Below are 18,239 nucleotides of genomic sequence, written 5' to 3'. Positions count from 1 at the left end.
GAGAGATGGTGCAGGAGGGAGGGCTTTAGATTCCTGAGGCATTGGGACTGTTTCAGGGGGAGGTGGGATCTGTACAAGTTGGACTGGTTACATCTGAACAGGAACGGGACCAACATCCTCGCGGGGAAGTTCGCTAATGCAGTTGCGATGGATTTAAACTAAATTGGCAGGGGGATGGGATCCTGAAAAGTAGTTCAGAGGGGAGAGAAGCTGAGATGGAATTAGAAGCTAAAACGCTAGTAAGTGAGTCTGGAAGGCAGAGGAAGTGTAAGCTCTAAGAAATAAGTGAGTTTAGCAATGTTAAATGGGATATATTTTAATGCAAGGAGCCTGAGGAATAAGGCAGATGAGCTGAGAGCACAGATAGGCACATGGGAGTATGATATTGCTATGACCAAGACTTAGTTAAAAGAGGGGCAGGATTGGCAGCTCAACATCCATGCTTGTAGGGCATTCAGACGAGATGGAGGGGGGCGGGAAGGGGGGGGTCACAATATTGATCAAGGAATCAATTATAGCAGTGAGGAGGGATGATATCTTGGAAGGATCATCAAATGAGGCCATATGGGTAGAAGTAAACAACACAAAAGGGGCAAACACACTGTTTGTACTATAGGCCCCCAAACAGTCAGCGAGAGATAGAGGATCAAATATGTAATCAAATTTCAGAGAATAATAAGGCTGTATTAGTAGGGGATCTTAACTTCCAAATATTAACTGGGATAGTTTTAATGTGCAAGGTAGAGAGGGAGCAAAATTCTTAAGTCGCATCCAGGAAAACATTTTTAGCCAGTACGTAGAAAACCCAACAAGGGAGGGGGCAATTCTGGACCTAATATTCGGTAATGAGCCCAGGCAGATGGAAGGCGTATCAGTAGAGGAGCAATTTAGAGATAGTGACCATAACTCAGTTAGATTTCAGATAGTTATGGAAAAGGATAAGGTTGGGCTGGGAATAAAAGTTCTAAACTGGGGAAAGGCTAATTTTACTAAGATGAGATACGATTTCGCCCAAGTGGACAGGGAGCAGCTACTTGCAGATAAAACTATGTCAGAGCAGTGGGAGGCATTCGAGGAGGAAATAGTGAGAGTGCAGGGAAAATATGTTCCCGTAGAGACAAAGTGGGGGACCAAGTCCAGAGAACGCTGGACGTCAAGGGACATAAAGGTTAGGATTAAGAAAAAAATAGAAGCTTATGCCAGATACTATGGGCTCAATACGCAGAGTCCCTTGAGGAGTATAAAAAGTGCAAGGGGTAACTTAAAAAGGAAATTAGGAAAGCTAAGAGAGTGCATGAGAAAGCATTGGTGGGTAGAATAAAGGAAAACCCAAAGGGGTTTTTTAAATATATAAAGAGCAAGAGAATAACTAAGGAAAGAGTAGGGCCAATTAGGGACCACAGAGATAATGTGTATGTGGACCCGGAAGATGTGGGTACAGTCCTCAAGGAATACTTTACGTCGGTCTTCACAATAGAAAATGACGACGCAGGTATAGACATCAGGGTGGAGGACTGTGAAATATTAAGGAAATTAACATAGAGAGAAAGGAGGTGCAAGTGGGTTTAGCGGCCTTAAAAGTGGATAAATCTGCAGGGCCGGATGAGATGTAGCCCAGGCTGTTGAAGGAGGCAAGGGAAGAGATATCAAGGGCCCTTGCAGTAATATTCAATTCTCTCTGGCCACGGGTGAGGTGCCAGAGGAATGGAGGACTGCTAACGTTGTCCCATTGTTAAAAAAGGGAGAAGGGGATAGACCAGGAAATTACAGGCCTGTCAGTCTAACCTCGGTGGTGGTGAAGTTAATAGGAAGAATTCTGAGGGACAGAATATATCTACACTTGGAGAGACACAGATTAATCAGGGATAGTCAGCATGGATTTGTTAAGGGAAGGTCGTGTTTGACAAATTTGATCAAATTTTTTGAAGAGGTAACCAGGAATGTTGAAGAGGGTAATGCATTTGATGTGGTCTACATGGACTTAGCAAGGCTTTTGATAAGGTCCCTCATGGCAGACTGGTTAAGAAAGTAAGAGCCCATGGGATCCAAGGCAAAGTGGCACGTTGGATCCAAAATTGGCTGAGAGGCTTGAAGCAGAGGGTGATGGTAGAGGGATGTTTCTGTGACTGCAAGTCTGTTTTCAGTGGGGTTCCACAGGGCTCGGTGCTGGGGCCCTTGCTGTTTCTGGCATACAGAAATGATTTGGACTTAAATGTAGGGGGTATGATCAAGAAGTATGCAGATGACATGAAAATTGGTAGGGTGGTAAATAGTGAGGAGGATAGCCATAAACTGCATGATGATATCAATGGACTGGTCAGGTGGGCAGAGCAGTGGCAAATGGAATTCATCCCAGAAAACTGAGAGGTAATGCATTTGGGGAGGGCTAACAAGGCAAGAGATTACACTATGAATGGTAGGACCCTGGAAAGTACTGAAGATCAGAGGGACCTCGGTGTGCATATCCACAGATCTCTGAAGGTAGCAGGGCAGGTAGATAAGGTGGTTAAGAAGGCATATGGCATACTTGCCTTTATTAGCCGAGCATAGAATACAAGAGCAGAAGGGTTATGCTGGAACTGTAAAAAACGCTGATTAGACCACAACTGAAGTATTGCGTACAATTCTAGTCACCACATTACAGGAAAGATGTGATTGTACTAGAGAGGATGCAGAGGAGATTTACCAGGATGCTGCCTGGGCTGGAGGGCCTGAGCTATGAGAAAAGATTGGATAGGCTGGGGTTGTTTTCTTTGGAGCAGCGAAGGTTGAGAGGGGCCCTAATAGAGGTGTATAAGATTGATGGGCAAAGATAGGGTGGATAGGAAGACACTTTTTCCATTAGTGGAGGGGTCAATAACTAGGGGGCATAGATTCAAAGTAGGAGATAGAAGGCTAAGTTGGGGAGAAATCTTTTCACCCAGAGGGTGGTGGGAGTCTGGAACTCACTGCATGAAAGGGTGGTTGAGTCAGAATGTTGAGGAAGTATTTAGATATTCACTTGCCATAGCCTCCAGGGCTATGGGCCAAGTGCTGGAAAATGGGATTAATGTAGTCAGATCTTTGTTGACCGGTGTTGATACGATGGGCTAAATGGCCTCCTGCTGTGCTGTAAACATCTATGAGTCAAGCTTGGGATGTCCCAGAGCGCTTCATGGCCAATGGGTAGTTCCTTTGAAATGCAGGCTCAGTACCAAACAAGCTTTGCCTTTCTCCCCCTTTGCATTCTTGCAAACCTCTACCTCCTCCACTCCCACTAATGGCCACTGCCACCTTTCAGATATCAATCTGATCTGCTGAACTTTTCCATTTATTTCTGTTCATAAAATTGCATTAGCAAAAGTCAGTGGTGATGCTAACGATGAGCTGCAGGATGTGGTGCAGGATCATTGTATGTTACACAGGGAAAGATCACAGAGATCACAAGTGGTGGGCAGAAATTCCAGCTGGCAGCATGGTGAGATGTGCCCAGGGAAGTTGTTTTGCTGCATGTGATTTTTGCTGCAAGCAATTTTTACAACAGGCACACTTGAAGTGTGGGACACGCTAAGCACAAAAGACTTGCATTTGTATAGCCCCTTCCATGATCACCGGAAATCTCAAAGCACTTTACAGCAAATGAAGTAGTTTTGAAATGTAGTCACTGTTGTAACCTAGGAAATGGAGCTGCCAATTTATGCACAGCAAGCTCCCACAAACTGCATTGTCCAGATAATCTGTTTGTGATGTTGATTAGCCAGGACACTGGGGATAACTCCCCTACTCTTCCTCAAAACAGTGACCATGGAATCTTTTCCGTCCAGCTGAGAGGAACAGATGGGGTCTCTGTTTAATGTCCCATCTGAAAGACAGTACCTTGGCAGTAGATCACTCCCTCACTATTGCATTGAAGTGACAGTCTTGATTTTTATTTGTGCTGCAGTGGAACTTAAACCTATGTCCTTCTGACTCAAGAGGCTAACTTCTTTCTTAACTCTGCTTGTAAACTTACAGTTCAATTGCATTTTAACTCCTCTTGCTCCAGGTGCAGTTCATTGATCTACGGGATCGATTTGATGGAGACATTATGACACTCGAGTTTCTCTTGGGCCTAGTTCAGTTGATGCATCCAAAGTTTGCATTCCGCTGGGTCCTTCAGGTAAGTGTCCCCTGTCCTAATGGAAGGGTGGGAATGTTGATTGTAGAATGTTACCTTCTAGATCATACTGCAGTATTTACTACAATCAATGTCCTTGATGGTGTAAGGTTTTTTAAAAAAGAAAGATGAAAGAGAGGCAGTCGATCAGATGTGAATTGTGCCCCATTCGTTTCCCAATCACTTGAGTAATATCTCTTCCCAAGGGATGTATATGGATCAGATAGAACAGTCTTTGGACAGGTCCTTATTTCAGACCCTGGCTGTTTTAAACACCTCAAAACAGGCAGCATCTTAAGTTGCCGTTTATCTCCAGACTGCAAATTCCAACATAGTGCAAACATGTATCACTCGTCTTGAAATTAGTATTCTTCAAAACTTATTTAGATCAGTTGGTCAGCCTTGGTTCAAACATGGACAAAAGAGCTGAACTCCCAAGGTGAGGTGAGAGTGAATGCCCTTGACATCAAGGCAGCATTTGACCAAGTGTAGCATCAAGGAGCCCTAGCAAAACTGGAGTCAATGGGAATCAGGGAGAAAAGTCTCTGCTGGTTGGAGTCATACCTAGCACAAAGGAATATGGTTGTGGTTGTTGGAGATCAGTCATCTCAGCTCCAGGACATGACTGCAGGAGTTCCTCAGGTAGTGTCCTCGGCCCAACCATCTTCAGCTGCTTCATCAATGACTTCCTTCCATCATAAGGTCAGAATTGGGGTGTTCGCTGATGATTGCATAATGTTAAGCACCATTCGCGACTCCACAGATACTGAAACAATCCATGTCCAAATGCAGCAAGACCTGGACAATATCCAGGCTTGGGCTGACAAGTGGGAAGTAACATTCACGCCACACAAGTGTCAGGCAATGACCATCTCCAACAAGACAGAATCCAATCATTGCCCCTTGATATTCAATGGCATTACCATCACTGAATCCCCCACTATCAACATCCTGGGGATTACCATTGACCAGAAACTGAACTGGACTAGCCATATAAATACTGTGGCTACAAGAGCAGGTTAGAGGCTAGGAATCGTGCGACGAGTAACTTGCCTCCTGACTCCCCAAAGCCTGTCCACCATCTACTCCCTGCTTGCCTGGATGAGTGCAGCTCCTACAACATTGAAGAAGCTGGACACTGTCCAGGACAAAGCAGCCCATTTGATTGGCACCACATAACCAAACATTCACTCCCTCCAACACCGACGCACAGTAGCAGCAGAGTGTACCATCTACAAGATACACTGCAGGAATTCACCAAGGCTTCTTAGACAGCAACTTCCAAACCCACAACCACTACAGCCTAGAAGGACAAGGGCAGCAGATAGATGGGAACACCACCACTTGGAAGTTCCCCTCCAAGTCACTCACTCACCATCCTGACTTGGAAATATATCACCGTCCTCCACTGTCTCTGGGTCAAAATCCTGGAACTCCCTCCCTAACAGCACTGTGGGTGTACCTACACCACATGGACTGCAGCGGTTCAAGAAGGCAGCTCACTACCACCTTCTCAAGGGCAACTAGGGATGGGCAATAAAGCATGATGCCACCACCAAACACATCTTCCCTTCACCCCCCCTGGGCGGCATTCTGTAGGGATCGTTCCCTCCGGGATACCCTGGTCCACTCCTCCATCACCCCCTACTCCTCAACCCCCACCTATGGCACCTCCCCATGCCCACGCAAAAGATGCAACACCTGTCCCTTCACTTCCTCTCTCCTCACTGTCCAAGGGCCCAAACACTCCTTTCAAATGAAGCAGCATTTCACTTGCATTTCCCCTAACTTAGTCTACTGCATTCGTTGCTCCCAATGCTGTCTCCTCTACATTGGAGAGACCAAACGTAAACTGGGCGACCGCCTGCGGTCTGTCCGCAAGAAAGACCCAAACCTCCCTGTCGCTTGCCATTTTAACACTCCACCCTGCTCTCTTGCCCACATGTCTGTCCTAGGCTTGCTGCATTGTTCCAGTGAAGCCCAACGGAAACTGGAGGAACAGCACCTCATCTTCCGACTAGGCACTTTACAGCCTTCCGGACTGAATATTGAATTCAACAACTTTAGATCTTGAACTCCCTCCTCCATCCCCACCCCCTTTCAGTTTCTTCCCCCTCCCTTTTGTTTTTTCCAATAATTTATATAGATTTTTCTTTTCCTACCTATTTCCATTATTTTTAAATCTATACCTTTAATGCCCTGTTAGTCTTTCCACCCCACCCCCACTAGAGCTGTACCTTGAGTGTCCTGCTATCCATTCTTAATTAGCACATTCGTTTAGATAATATCACCACCTTCAACACCTCTTTGTTCCTTTGTCTGTGACATCTTTTGATTATCTCCTCCTATCACTGCTTGCTTGTCCCAACAACCACCCGCAACCCCCCGCAACTTCTCCCCCCCCCACCTTAAACCAGCTTATATTTCACCCCTCTCCTAATATTACTCAGTTCTGTTGAAGGGTCATGAGGACTCGAAACGTCAACTCTTTTCTTCTCCGCCGATGCTGCCAGACCTGCTGAGTTTTTCCAGGTAATTCTGTTTTTGTTTTGGATTTCCAGCATCCGCAGTTTTTTGTTTTTATCTCTGTGTTTTGAACCTCCTCTGAACCGCCTCCAGTGCAACTACATCCTTCCTAACAGTACTCCAGTGCAGTCTCACCAATGCCTTGTACAGTTGCAACAACACTTTCCTATTTTTATACTCTATTCCTTTAGCAATAAATGTCAAAATTCCATTAGCCTTACTTATTACCTGCTGGACCTGCGTACTAGCTTTCAGCGCTTCATGCACGAGAACACCCAGATCCCTCTGCACTGAAGCATTCTGAAGTTTCGTTCCATTTAAATAATAAGTCACCTTTTTATTCTTCCGACCAAAATGGATAACCTCACACTTATCCACGTTAAACTCCATCTGCCAAATTTTGGCCCATTCACCTAATCTGTCCATATCCATTTGTAAATTTTTTATTTCTTCTTGGCCGGGCGGTTAACAGTGAGGTTGAGTGTCTTGGGCTACAGGAAGATATAGACGGGATGGTCAAATGGGCAGATAAGTGGCAGAAGGAATTTAACCCTGAAAAGTGTGAGGTGATACACTTTGGAAGGAGTAATTTGACAAGAAAGTATTCAATGAACGGCATGGCACTAGGAAGTTCTGAGGATCAAAGAGACCTTGGCGTGTGTGTCCATAGATCTCTGAAGGCAGAGGGGCATGTTAGTGGGGTGGTGAAAAAGGCATATGGGACACTTGCCTTTATCAATTGAGGCATAGATTACAAAAGTGGAGAGGTCATGTTGGAGTTGTATAGAACCTTGGTGAGGCCACAGCTGGAGCAGTGTGTGCAGTTCTGGTCGCCACATTATAGGAAGGATGTGATTGCACTGGAGGGGGCGCAGAGGAGATTCACCAGGATGTTGCCTGGGTTGAAACGTTTAAGTTATGAAGAGAAGTTGGATAGACTTGGGTTGTTTTCGTTGGAGCAGAGAAGACTGAGGGGCGTCCTGATCGAGGTGTACAAGATTATGAGGGGCATAGACAGGGTGGATAGGGAGCAGCTGTTCCCCTTAGTTGAAGGGTCAGTCACAAGGGGGCATAAGTTCAAGGTGAGGGGCAGGAGGTTTAGGGGGGATGTGAGGAAAAACTTTTTTACCCAGAGGTTGGTGACGGTCTGGAATGCACTGCCTGGGAGGGTGGTGGAGGCGGGTTGCCTCACATCCTTTAAAAAGTACCTGGATGACCACTTGGCACGTCATAACATTCAAGGCTATGGGCCAAGTGCAGGTAAATGGGATTAGGTCGGTTGGTCAGGTGTTTCTTGTGTGTCGGTGCAGTCTCGATGGGCCGAAGGGCCTCTTCTGCACTGTGATTCTGTGATTGCAACTTACTTTCCCACCTATTTTGGTGTCATCTGCAAATTTAGCTAAAGTACCTTCTATCCCTGAATCCAAGTCATTAATATAAATTGTAAATAGTTGGGGCCCAAGGACCAAACCCTGTGGCACCCCACTAGTTACAGCTTGCCATCCAGAAAAAGACCCATTTATCCCGACTCTCTGCTTTCTGTTGGTTAGCCAATCCTCTATCCAAGCTGATATATTAACCCTAACTCCATGTGATCTTATATTGTGCATTAATCTTTTGTGTGGCACCTTTGCTTGTCACATCTTCAAAAAACTCTAGCAAATCAGTCAAACACGATTTACTCTTCATAAAAACATGCTGACTCTGATGGATTGCATTTTGACTTTCCAAATGCCCCATTACTACTTCCTTAATAATGGATTCCAACAATTTCCCAATGTAAGACGTTAAACTAACCAGTCTATAGTTTCCTACTTTCTGCCTCCACCCCCCTTTTTGAATAAGGGAGTTATATTAGCATTTTTCCAATCCACTGGAACCCTTCCAGAATCCAGGGAATTTTGGAATATTATAGCCAATGCGTCCACTATCTCCGCTGCTACTTCCTTTAAAACCCTGGGATGTAGGCCATCAGGCCCTGGGGACTTGTCACCCTTTAATCCCAATTGTTTGCTCAGTACTTTTTCTCTAGTGAAGGTGGTCGTTCTAAGTTCCTCCTTCTTTATATCCTCTGCACTACCTGTTAATATTGGGGTGGTACTAGCGTCAAAATATTGATTAAGCGTCCCTGCTATTTCTGCGTTCCCCACTATTAACTCCACAGTCTCAACCTCCAAGGGACCAACTCTCTTTCCTTTTATATACTTGTAGAAGCTTTTGCTATCAGTTTTTACATTTTGCGCTAGTTTTCTTTCATAATTTACCTTTGCTCTTTTTATTATTTTTTTGGTCACCCTTTGTTGATCTTTAAAAGTTTCCCAATCTTCCAGTCTACCACTGACCTTTGCAATTTGGTATGCCTTAGTTTTTGCCTTTATGTTATCTTTAACTTCCTTGCTTAGCCATGGACGCTTTTCCCCCCTCTTACCATCTTTCTTCCTCTTTGGAATATATTTTACTTGGGAGGAATTGAATATCTCCTTAAATATCTGCCACTGTTCATCAACTATCCTACTTTGTAGTCTTCCTGCCCAGTCCACTAGGGCCAAATCTGCCCTCATGCCTATGTAGTTACCTTTGTTTAACTCCAGAACACTAGTGTGGGACTCCAGTTTCTCGCTCTCAAACTGAACTTGAAATTCTAGCATGCTATGATCACTCTTCCCTAGAGGATCCTTTACTATGAGATCATTAATTAATCCCATCTCATTACACAAAACCAAATCCAGAATAGCCTGCTCCCTGGTTGGTTCCACAACATATTGCTCCAAGAAACGCACTCTAATACACTCTATGAACTCTCCCTCGAGGCTACCCTTACCAATTTGATTAGTCCAGTCTATATGCATATTAAAATCACCCATGATTATTGCCATGACTTTCTTACATGTTCCCAGTATTTCCTGGTTTATACTGTGCCCTAATGCTGAACTACTGTTTGGGGACCTATAGATTACTCCCACCAGTTACTTCTTTCCCTTGCTATTTCTTATTTCTACCCAGACTGACTCTACGTCTTGCTCTCCAGTGCCTATATCATTCCTCACTATAGCACTGATCTCTTCCTTTACTAACAAAGCTACACCACCTCCTTTTCCTTCCTGCCTATCCTTCCGAAACACTCAGTACCCTTGGATATTCAACTCCCAAACCTGTTCTCCCTGTAACCACATCTCAGTAATCGCCACCAAATCATGCCTATTTATCTCTAAATGGCTATTCATGTGAATGGATGCATTTTAGAATGAAGAGCCCCACCACCCCCAGCTCCAGATAACTTTTATTGTTGAACTATCCCATAATCTAGTGTCTTTTGCACTCATTGTATATGGTATTTTATTAGCATAACAGTGATATCTTTGTACACTGAGTACTCTGTTGTATCTGAACAGGTCTCTTAGTTAAGCTTTGGATTTTTAACCTTTCCATGTATAATTAGTCCAATTCTTATAGCAATGATCAGCGGACAGCACTGAAAATGAGAATTACCATAAAAGTGCCCATTTTGTATCTTGAATCTGCTCCCTCCTTTGAAGGCACTTAATTTGCACTGAGATTGTCAGTAGCTCTCAGCATCTGACCCAAGTGGCTGTTCCTTGTGATAGAATCTGAACAGTGTTGGCAGGCAGTTTGATAGTGGGAGATCATAGCTGTGCCTAGTCCCTGTCCTCCTCCAATATCAAAAACATGTACTTTTCATCCCATTTATTGGGAATATGACTTCTGGTGTTTTCTTATTAACCTAACACCTGCATGCCTCCCCACCACACCACCACCCCTGTCCCCATGGTTACCTGGCCCAGCATTGCAGCAGGCTGTACCTTTATTCACTAAACCAACAGGGAAATGATTTAACAATGTAAATAATAATGGCTGTTAACTGTGTTAGTAACAGATCAAAACCTTCAGATTACATTGCAAACATTACTAACTGAATGCTAATTGAAGTGATGCAACACCACAATCAGCAATGATCTGTTTGAATGGCAGACAGGCTAAAGAGACTGAATGACCTTCTGTTCCTGTGCCAGTCGACTGTTAAGAGTATTAAACTGGTTTAATACGGAAATGTATCGAGTGCCTTGTATGTATTCCTGCACATGCCATACTCCACAGGACCTGAAGGGGACGCTAGCCCAGGAACTGGACTTTGAGAATGAAGGCCGTAACGCAGAGCGATGTGCACGAGATCTCAGCCACTACAAATTTATTGTTATTCCAAAGGTGTACTGGGAGCAGACCAGCAAGGTGAGGCTAAAAGAATGGAGTATGTTCCGTCTATGTGCAGTGAATATGTCTCTGTCATTAAAATTTAATGAAGGCTATTATTGATGGCTTAGATCTACCTGCTGGGCAATCATCTTGATGGTCGATTCAAGATGGCTCATTTGCTTGGAAGCTGGGTTCATTCACTCAGTTTGGTAATAGGGCCCATATTTTACATGAGTTTCGTTGCTCACCAAGTCATTCATAAACCCTTTGGATCTGCTAGCTACCAATGAAAGCTCAAACATTGAGGTTAATATGCAAGTCTCTTCGGTTGAAGTGCCTCTAAGATGCCATGCAGGGCAGTGGAAGATTGAAAACACATCGTCTCTCGGATGCAGTGGGAATTTGTTTTTTGTTCTGGAATGTGGCTTATGTTGGTAAAATTTTATTTATTTCCCATCATAATTGCCCCTAAGAACATGAGGAAAAATCATCAGGAGTAGACCATATGGCTCCTCAAACCTGCTCCGCCTTTCAGTATGATCCTGGCTGATCATTGGCCTTAACTCCAGTTTCCCGTCCACTCCCCATGTCCCTTGATTCCTTTAGAAGCAGAAAATCTGTCTATCTCAACATTAAATATACTCAACAATGGATCATCTCTTTGGGGTAGAGAATTCCAAACATTCACAACCCTTTGAGTGAAGAAATTTCTCCTCATCTTAGTCCTAAATTAGCGGTCCCTTCTCCTGAGACTTTGTCTCTATGATCTAGTTTGCCCAGGAAGCAACCTCTCAGCATTTACTCTTTTCAAACTCCCTACGGAATCTTGTGTGTTGGGGACATAGGACTTAGAAACAGGAGTAGGTCATTCGGCCCTTCAAGACTGCTCTGTCATGCGATAAGATCATGACTGATCTGGTTATGACCTCAACTCCACCTTTCTGTCTGCCATAACACTTGACTCCCTTGTCTATCAAAAATTTGTCTAACTTAGCCTTGAATAAATTTAGTGACCCAGCCTCCACCGCTCTCTGAGGAAGAGAATTGTACAGACTAATGACCTTCAAGGAAAAATCTTGTCATCTCCATCTTAAAAGGAAGACCTCTTATTTATAAATTGTGTTCTCTAGTTCTAGTCTTCCCCACAAGAGTAAACATCCTCCCAGTATCCACCCTGTCAAGTCCCTTCAGGATCTTATATGTTTGAATAAGATCACTTCTCATCCTTCTAAACTCTAATGAGTATAGGCCCAATTTAGTTAGCCTCTTATCATAGGACAACCCTCTCATCCCAGGAACCAATCTAGTAAAGCTTCCCTGCACTTCCTCCAAAACAAGTATGTCCATTCTTAAATACGGAGACAAAAACTGTGCACAGTATTCCCGATGTGGTCTCACCAGAACTCTGTACAACTGTAGCAAGACTTCCATATTCCTGTACTCCAGACCCCTTGCAATGAAGGCCAACATGCCATTTGACTTCCTAACTGCTTACTGTACCTGCATAAAACCTTGTGTTCCTTGTACGAGTACACTCAAATCCCTCAAACCTCACACCTTCCCACATTATGCCATCTGCAACCTTGTTGCTCATTCACTTAACCTGTCTATATCTCTTTCCAGCCTCTATGTCTGCCTCACAGCTTACATTTCCATCTAACTTTATATCATCAGCAAACTTAGATACATTACTCTCGGTCTCTTTGTCTAAGTCATTAATGTAGATTGTAAATAGGTGAGGCCCCAGCAATGACCCTTGTAGCACTTCACTAGTTACAGCCTGTCAACTTGAAAATGCCTATTTACCTCTACTTTCTGCTTCCTGTTCATTAATCAATGTTCTGTTCATGCTAATTTATTACCCCCAATCCCTTTAAGCCCTTATCTTGCATATTAACCTTTTGTGTGGTATCTTATTGAATGCCTTTTAGAAATCCAAATATACTACATCTACTGGTTCTTCTTTATCCACCCTACTAGTTACATCCTCAAAAAACTAAAAAGAATTTGTCAAATATTCACTTGGCAGTACAGAACTTGAATATAGCTGAACAAAGGAGACATGTTATCGATGTTTTTCATCTTACACTCATCAGGACAGACGCAAGATTACTAAATTTCAAAGGGAACAACAATTTTACTGCATGAGAAAAGGATGCTGATTGGTTGGCAAGTGGACTCTGGTCAGGGCTTTGCCATGGAGAATGCCTCTGGAAAAGGTTGTCCCCATGTTTTTATTTAATTGAAAAAGGTGCAATGCTTAGACATATTCTTTCTGTTTGCAGAGGACAGGGCCCTGTGTATGAATGTATGCATAGCTTGACTGAGCCACATTGCAAACTCAACTGATAATTTTAAGTTGTTTGTTAGTGTAATTCTTAGCACACTCAAGACTGTTCAGTAAGTGCTATCCAATCATGGAATCACATCTTACATTGGACACTGCGTTCTGAGTTTTGCAAGCACGGGCTGATTTGAAAATGTTAGTACTCTGCCTATCGTGAACAGCTGAAGGAACCTGTTGTTTGATACGATCCACCAATCATTGGGATAAAGAGCCTACATACCTGGCATTATACCGGCGCTAAAATTCATATAGCACATAACTCACTTGTGTGGTAGGCAGAATGATGTTTTGGCTTGACACAGCATCCTGTTAGTGGAGAATACCACTAACGCGTAGTAGCAGCATGTAACAGCTAGCTTCACCCGTTATTTTTGAGACACCTTATCCTTCCAGGGTAATTTGAGGCAGACTGGGTACTTTTCAGGACTAAAAGTGGCGGCCTTAGGCCCATTCATGAGTTAGCGGGATATTCGGTGAGCATTCTCCATGGCAGTGTCTCGACCAATCAAAGTTGACTAGCCGACCATCAGAACCCTTTTCTCATGCATTATATATTGTTGTTCCTTTTGAAATTCTGCATTCTTGTATCTGCCCTGATGAGTACAAGACATTTTTCAGCTATGCTCAAATTTGTCAAATACAATTTCCTTTTCATAAAACTATGTTGATTCTATGCGATCATACAATTATTTTCTAAGTGCATTGTTAAGACTTCTTTAACATTAGATTCCAGCATTTTCCCGACAATTGATGTCAGAATAAGAGACCTGTAGTTCCCTGTTTTCTCTCTCCCTCCTTTCTTAAATAGTGGTGTTATATTTTCTAACTTGCAATCCACAGGGATCATTCTAGAATCTGGGAAATTTTGGAAAATCATAACCAACACATCCACTATCTCTGCAGCTATCTCTTTTAGAACCCTTGGATGTAGGCTATTAGGTTCTGGGGATTTGCTTCCTCATTTTCCACAATAATTTCTCCTGTGTCTGTCTCTAAGAGATCAACATTTACTTTAGCAACTCTCTTCCTTTTTATATACTTGTGAAAGCTGTTACAATCTATTTTTATGCTCCTGGCTAGTTTACTTTCATTCTGCTTTTTCCCTTTTTATCAACTTTTTGGTGTTCTGGTTTCTACAGGTTTTTACAGGCTGCTTTCTAAAACAGTCCCCATCTTCAGGCTTACTACTATTCCTTGCCCATTCTCAACCTCTTTTAAGTTAACACTATTCGTAACTTCCTTAGTAAGTTGCGAATGGTTCTTTCTTGCTGGTTTTTTGTTTTTGAATGGAATGTATTTTTGTTGGATTACTTTGAATTGTGTCTTTAAATGTTTCCCACTGTTTATTTACTGCCATACGTTTTTAGTCTATTCACCCAATTAACCTTGGCCAGCTCACCCCTCATACCTATGAAATTGGCTTTGTTTAAATTTGAAATTCTTATTTGTGGTTGGAATATGTCATTTGTCAAACTTAATGTGGAATTCAGTTGTATTATGATCACTATTTGTCATTGAGTTTTTTAACAATGAGATTACTAATTTACCCTACCTCATTGCACAATCCTTGATCCCTAGTCGGTTTCACAACAAATTGCTCCAGGAAACTAATGTGAAAACATTCTAGAAACTTATCTTCCAGACCACCGTTGTCAATTTGATTGTTTCAGTCTATATGAAGATTAAAGATTAACTATTACATTGACTTTGTTACAAACACCAACTATTTCTTTCTTAATGCTCTGTCCAGCAGTCTAACTACTGTTAGGGGGCCTATAAACTCCCACCCAGCAGTGTTTTCTGGCCCTTGGTATTCCTAATCTCCATCCATACTGATTCTACTTCCCGAGCTTCAGAACCAAGATCCTTTCTCTCAACTGCCCTTATGTCATCCTTTAATATCAGAACTATTCCTCCTTTTCCATTCTTCCTGTCGTTTAGAAATATTGTGTACCCTGGAATATTTATTTCTCAACCTTGGTCACCTTGCAACCATGTCTCTGGAATGGCGATTCATTCTAAACCATTTATCTTTATTTGTGCCATCTACCCTACTGCGAATATTTCATGCATTCAGATTAAAAAGCCGTTAGTTTGTTTTTGCTATTTTTTAAATGGACCTATTTGCTGATGCACTATTACCATTAAACTCTGTCCCTTCCTGTCCCACTCTGCTTGTCTTTACCCAAATCGCGTCACTGCCCTGTTACCTCGACTTTTCTCTTTAGATTTCCAAACTTCCCTTCAACTGAATACCCTTTTAGTTTAAAGCCCTGGGCACAGTCCTAGTTATTGCTACTTGAGCTCTCAACCTTCTGACTCAGGTGAGAGTGCAATCCACTGAGCAATGGCTTATACCGAATGTTATACAAACTGAGTGCCTTGCTCAGCCACAGAGTGGCATACAAGCTAGACTAGGGAGGCATGGTGAAGTTCCTTTATTTCATTGAATTTGGTTTCAAATTTTGTCAAGGTGGGATTTGAATTCATGACTTTTAGGTTGCTAGTCCAGGGCCATAACCACGACACTACCCATTACCTTGTATCCTCAAATTCCAACACTCTTAGCATTCTAGCTGTTGATGATTGACTCGCCAGCCTGCATCAAAATGGGAACCAGAGTTACTATTGAATCTGCTTAATTTCAGGTAGCACATTCCAGATCATAATAACTTGCTGCATTAAAAAAAATTCTCATTGCCCTTCTGTATTTTTGATAATTATCTTCAATCTCGCAACGCACCTGCCAATGGAAACAATTTACCTCTAATCAATCCATCATAATTTTGAACACCTCCATTAAATCCCCCTTTAACCGTTCTCGCTTTAAGGAGAACAATCCCAACTTCACTAGTCTGTCTGCACCTGATTCCCTCATCCCTGGTACCATTCTGGTAAATCTTTGCACCATCGTCCTTTCTAAAAGTATGGTGCACTCCAGCTGAGATCTAACCAGTGATTTAAAAATGTTTAGCTTAACTTCCTTGTTTTTGTTTGTGTTTCTATTTATTAGGTCAAGGCTTCCATAGCTTTTTTTTTAACAGCTTTATCAATTTTCAAAGTCATTTATGTACACCCTTAGGTCTTTCTATTCCTGCACCCACTCTAAATTGTTAACATTTAGTTTATCCAAAATGCATAAAATCACAATTATCTGCTAAATTTCATCTGCCATGTAACTGCCTGTTTCACCAGTCTCTCTGATATATCCTCCTGATGTCCTGACTCCTCCTGACTGTTTGCTACATTTCCAAGCTTTGTGTCATCTGCAAACTTTGATGCCTCTATACCCAAGTGCAGGTCATTAATATGTATCAAAAAAGTGGTCCCAACACCAACCCCTGGGAGATACCACTGAACACTTTCCTCCAGTCTGAAAAACAATATTGTTTCCTCACCCTTAGCCAAATTCATACCGACGCTACCACTGTTATTTTGATCCTGTGCATAACCATTTTTCTAATAATTCTGTAAGTTCTTTTTAAGACACATCGGCCAGCTTCACACAGTATGATTCCACATGGATCATTTTATAATCTGTAGTTTGTGTTGGTTTGTCTGATTGTACCTGTGATGATATTCTGCACTTTCCCTCAGCTCTCCATTCAACAGCAGTAACTGAGCCTTCGTTTACTGTGACCCTGCTGTCTAGATTCTACCTGCCTAAAACCCCTCCTTTCTATTTTACCACACTTACGTCAGCTTTTCCAACTCTCCACACTCACATCCTCCTATGTGCTCCGCATAGGCAGTTTCTGTCCTCTGTAGGCTCTATGGTGTAAATGTATGGTGTATTTCTGCCTGATCTGTATATGCTTTTTCTTGCAGCGAATCCTGACCGCCGATTACTGTGAGGGCTGTAAAGTCACCAACATTGATGAAATCGAGCAGCAGGGCTTGAGTGTCAAAGATGTAAGTGCAGATTTTATCCCACTCATCCACTCCCTCAAGTTTATCCTTCGTCTCTTCTGAGGGCAATGACTTGTGTACAGGCACTCGTAGCCCTCTGGCTGGGTACTCACTCACTCGAGTGACCATCCCTCACGTGACCCCAGACAGTATGTGTTGATAGGTCAGTTTAACCTTGGGACAGGGGAGGATCACAGGTCAATCTCATTTCTTGATGTCCACGCACACCACGTTCTAAAAGGGTTTGTCGGATGGGGACCAGGAGTGGGAGCCCTGGAAGGTTATTTTTCTTTAAATTTTAATCTTATTGCTTTCTAGCCCCTGAGACCATTTGTAGCTTCTGTACCATTTGAAGCTTTCAATAGTCTTTCAATCTTTTGCGGCTGTGCAAACTCTTAGCTAAAGCAATTCAAACTCGATGTCTCCTCTGCTTTCTCGATTAGCTTTAAAGCTTTTAAAGATATAATAATCTCTTCCTCAACAACTATCCTGTACCAAAGCATCCCATGCTCTGTGACAATCCTGATCAAAATTTCTCCTAGTCTGCACCTTAAATGATAGCTTTAATGTGCCACTCTTGTTGCTGAGGTCAACAAACTCTGCTCAAATCTGAGTTTCCTGGTCTGGATGGCTTATCACCATGCTACACTAAAACCAGCCACTTCATCCACCGCTGACACAACATGGTTGCAGTGTGTACTATCTATAGGATGCGCTGCAGCAAATTACTACTTTGACAGCAATCTCTGCCATCTTAGGAGGATTGCGGTAGCAGACATATGGGAGTACCATCACCTCCAAGTCCCCCTCCAGGTCTCTCGTAATCTTGACTTGGAAATATATCACCATTTATTCATCATTGCTGGGTCAAAATTCTGAAATTCTCTCTTAACATCACTTTGGGTGTACCTATGCCACATGGACTGCAACGCTTTAAGGCAGCAGCCCACCATCACCACCTCAAGGGCAGCTAGGTCTGGGCAATAAATGCTAGCCATGCTTGTGATGCCCATGTTCCTGGAATGCCAACCAGACAGGCCAACATTGAGCTATCTTTGAAGTGGAAAAATGGATTGATTAAATGCCTTAATTTGGAGCCTCTAGTTCAGT

The 18,239-nt window shown here is 42.8% G+C and overlaps 1 protein-coding gene across 4 annotated transcripts in view; it reads left to right on the top strand.

Annotated features, from left to right (window-relative positions):
• The window catches only part of adck5 (aarF domain containing kinase 5), an 80,098-nt gene that overhangs the window by 47,276 nt on the left and 14,583 nt on the right, over window positions 1–18,239 (top strand). For all 4 annotated transcript variants that reach the window (XR_013575002.1, XM_078536212.1, XM_078536211.1 and 1 more), the window contains 3 exons: window positions 4,025–4,138; window positions 10,778–10,909; window positions 17,049–17,132. Coding sequence is in view for 3 of the 4 variants with exons in the window: in XM_078536212.1 (XP_078392338.1) it covers window positions 4,025–4,138; window positions 10,778–10,909; window positions 17,049–17,132 (330 nt within the window). In the remaining variant the exon portion in view is untranslated. The remainder of the gene's footprint in view (window positions 1–4,024; window positions 4,139–10,777; window positions 10,910–17,048; window positions 17,133–18,239) is intronic.

Source organism: Cetorhinus maximus, chromosome 3 (genome assembly GCF_964194155.1).
Source record: "Cetorhinus maximus chromosome 3, sCetMax3.hap1.1, whole genome shotgun sequence".
Taxonomy (NCBI): Eukaryota; Metazoa; Chordata; class Chondrichthyes; order Lamniformes; family Cetorhinidae; genus Cetorhinus; species Cetorhinus maximus.
This window is presented reverse-complemented; position numbering and strand designations above follow the sequence as displayed.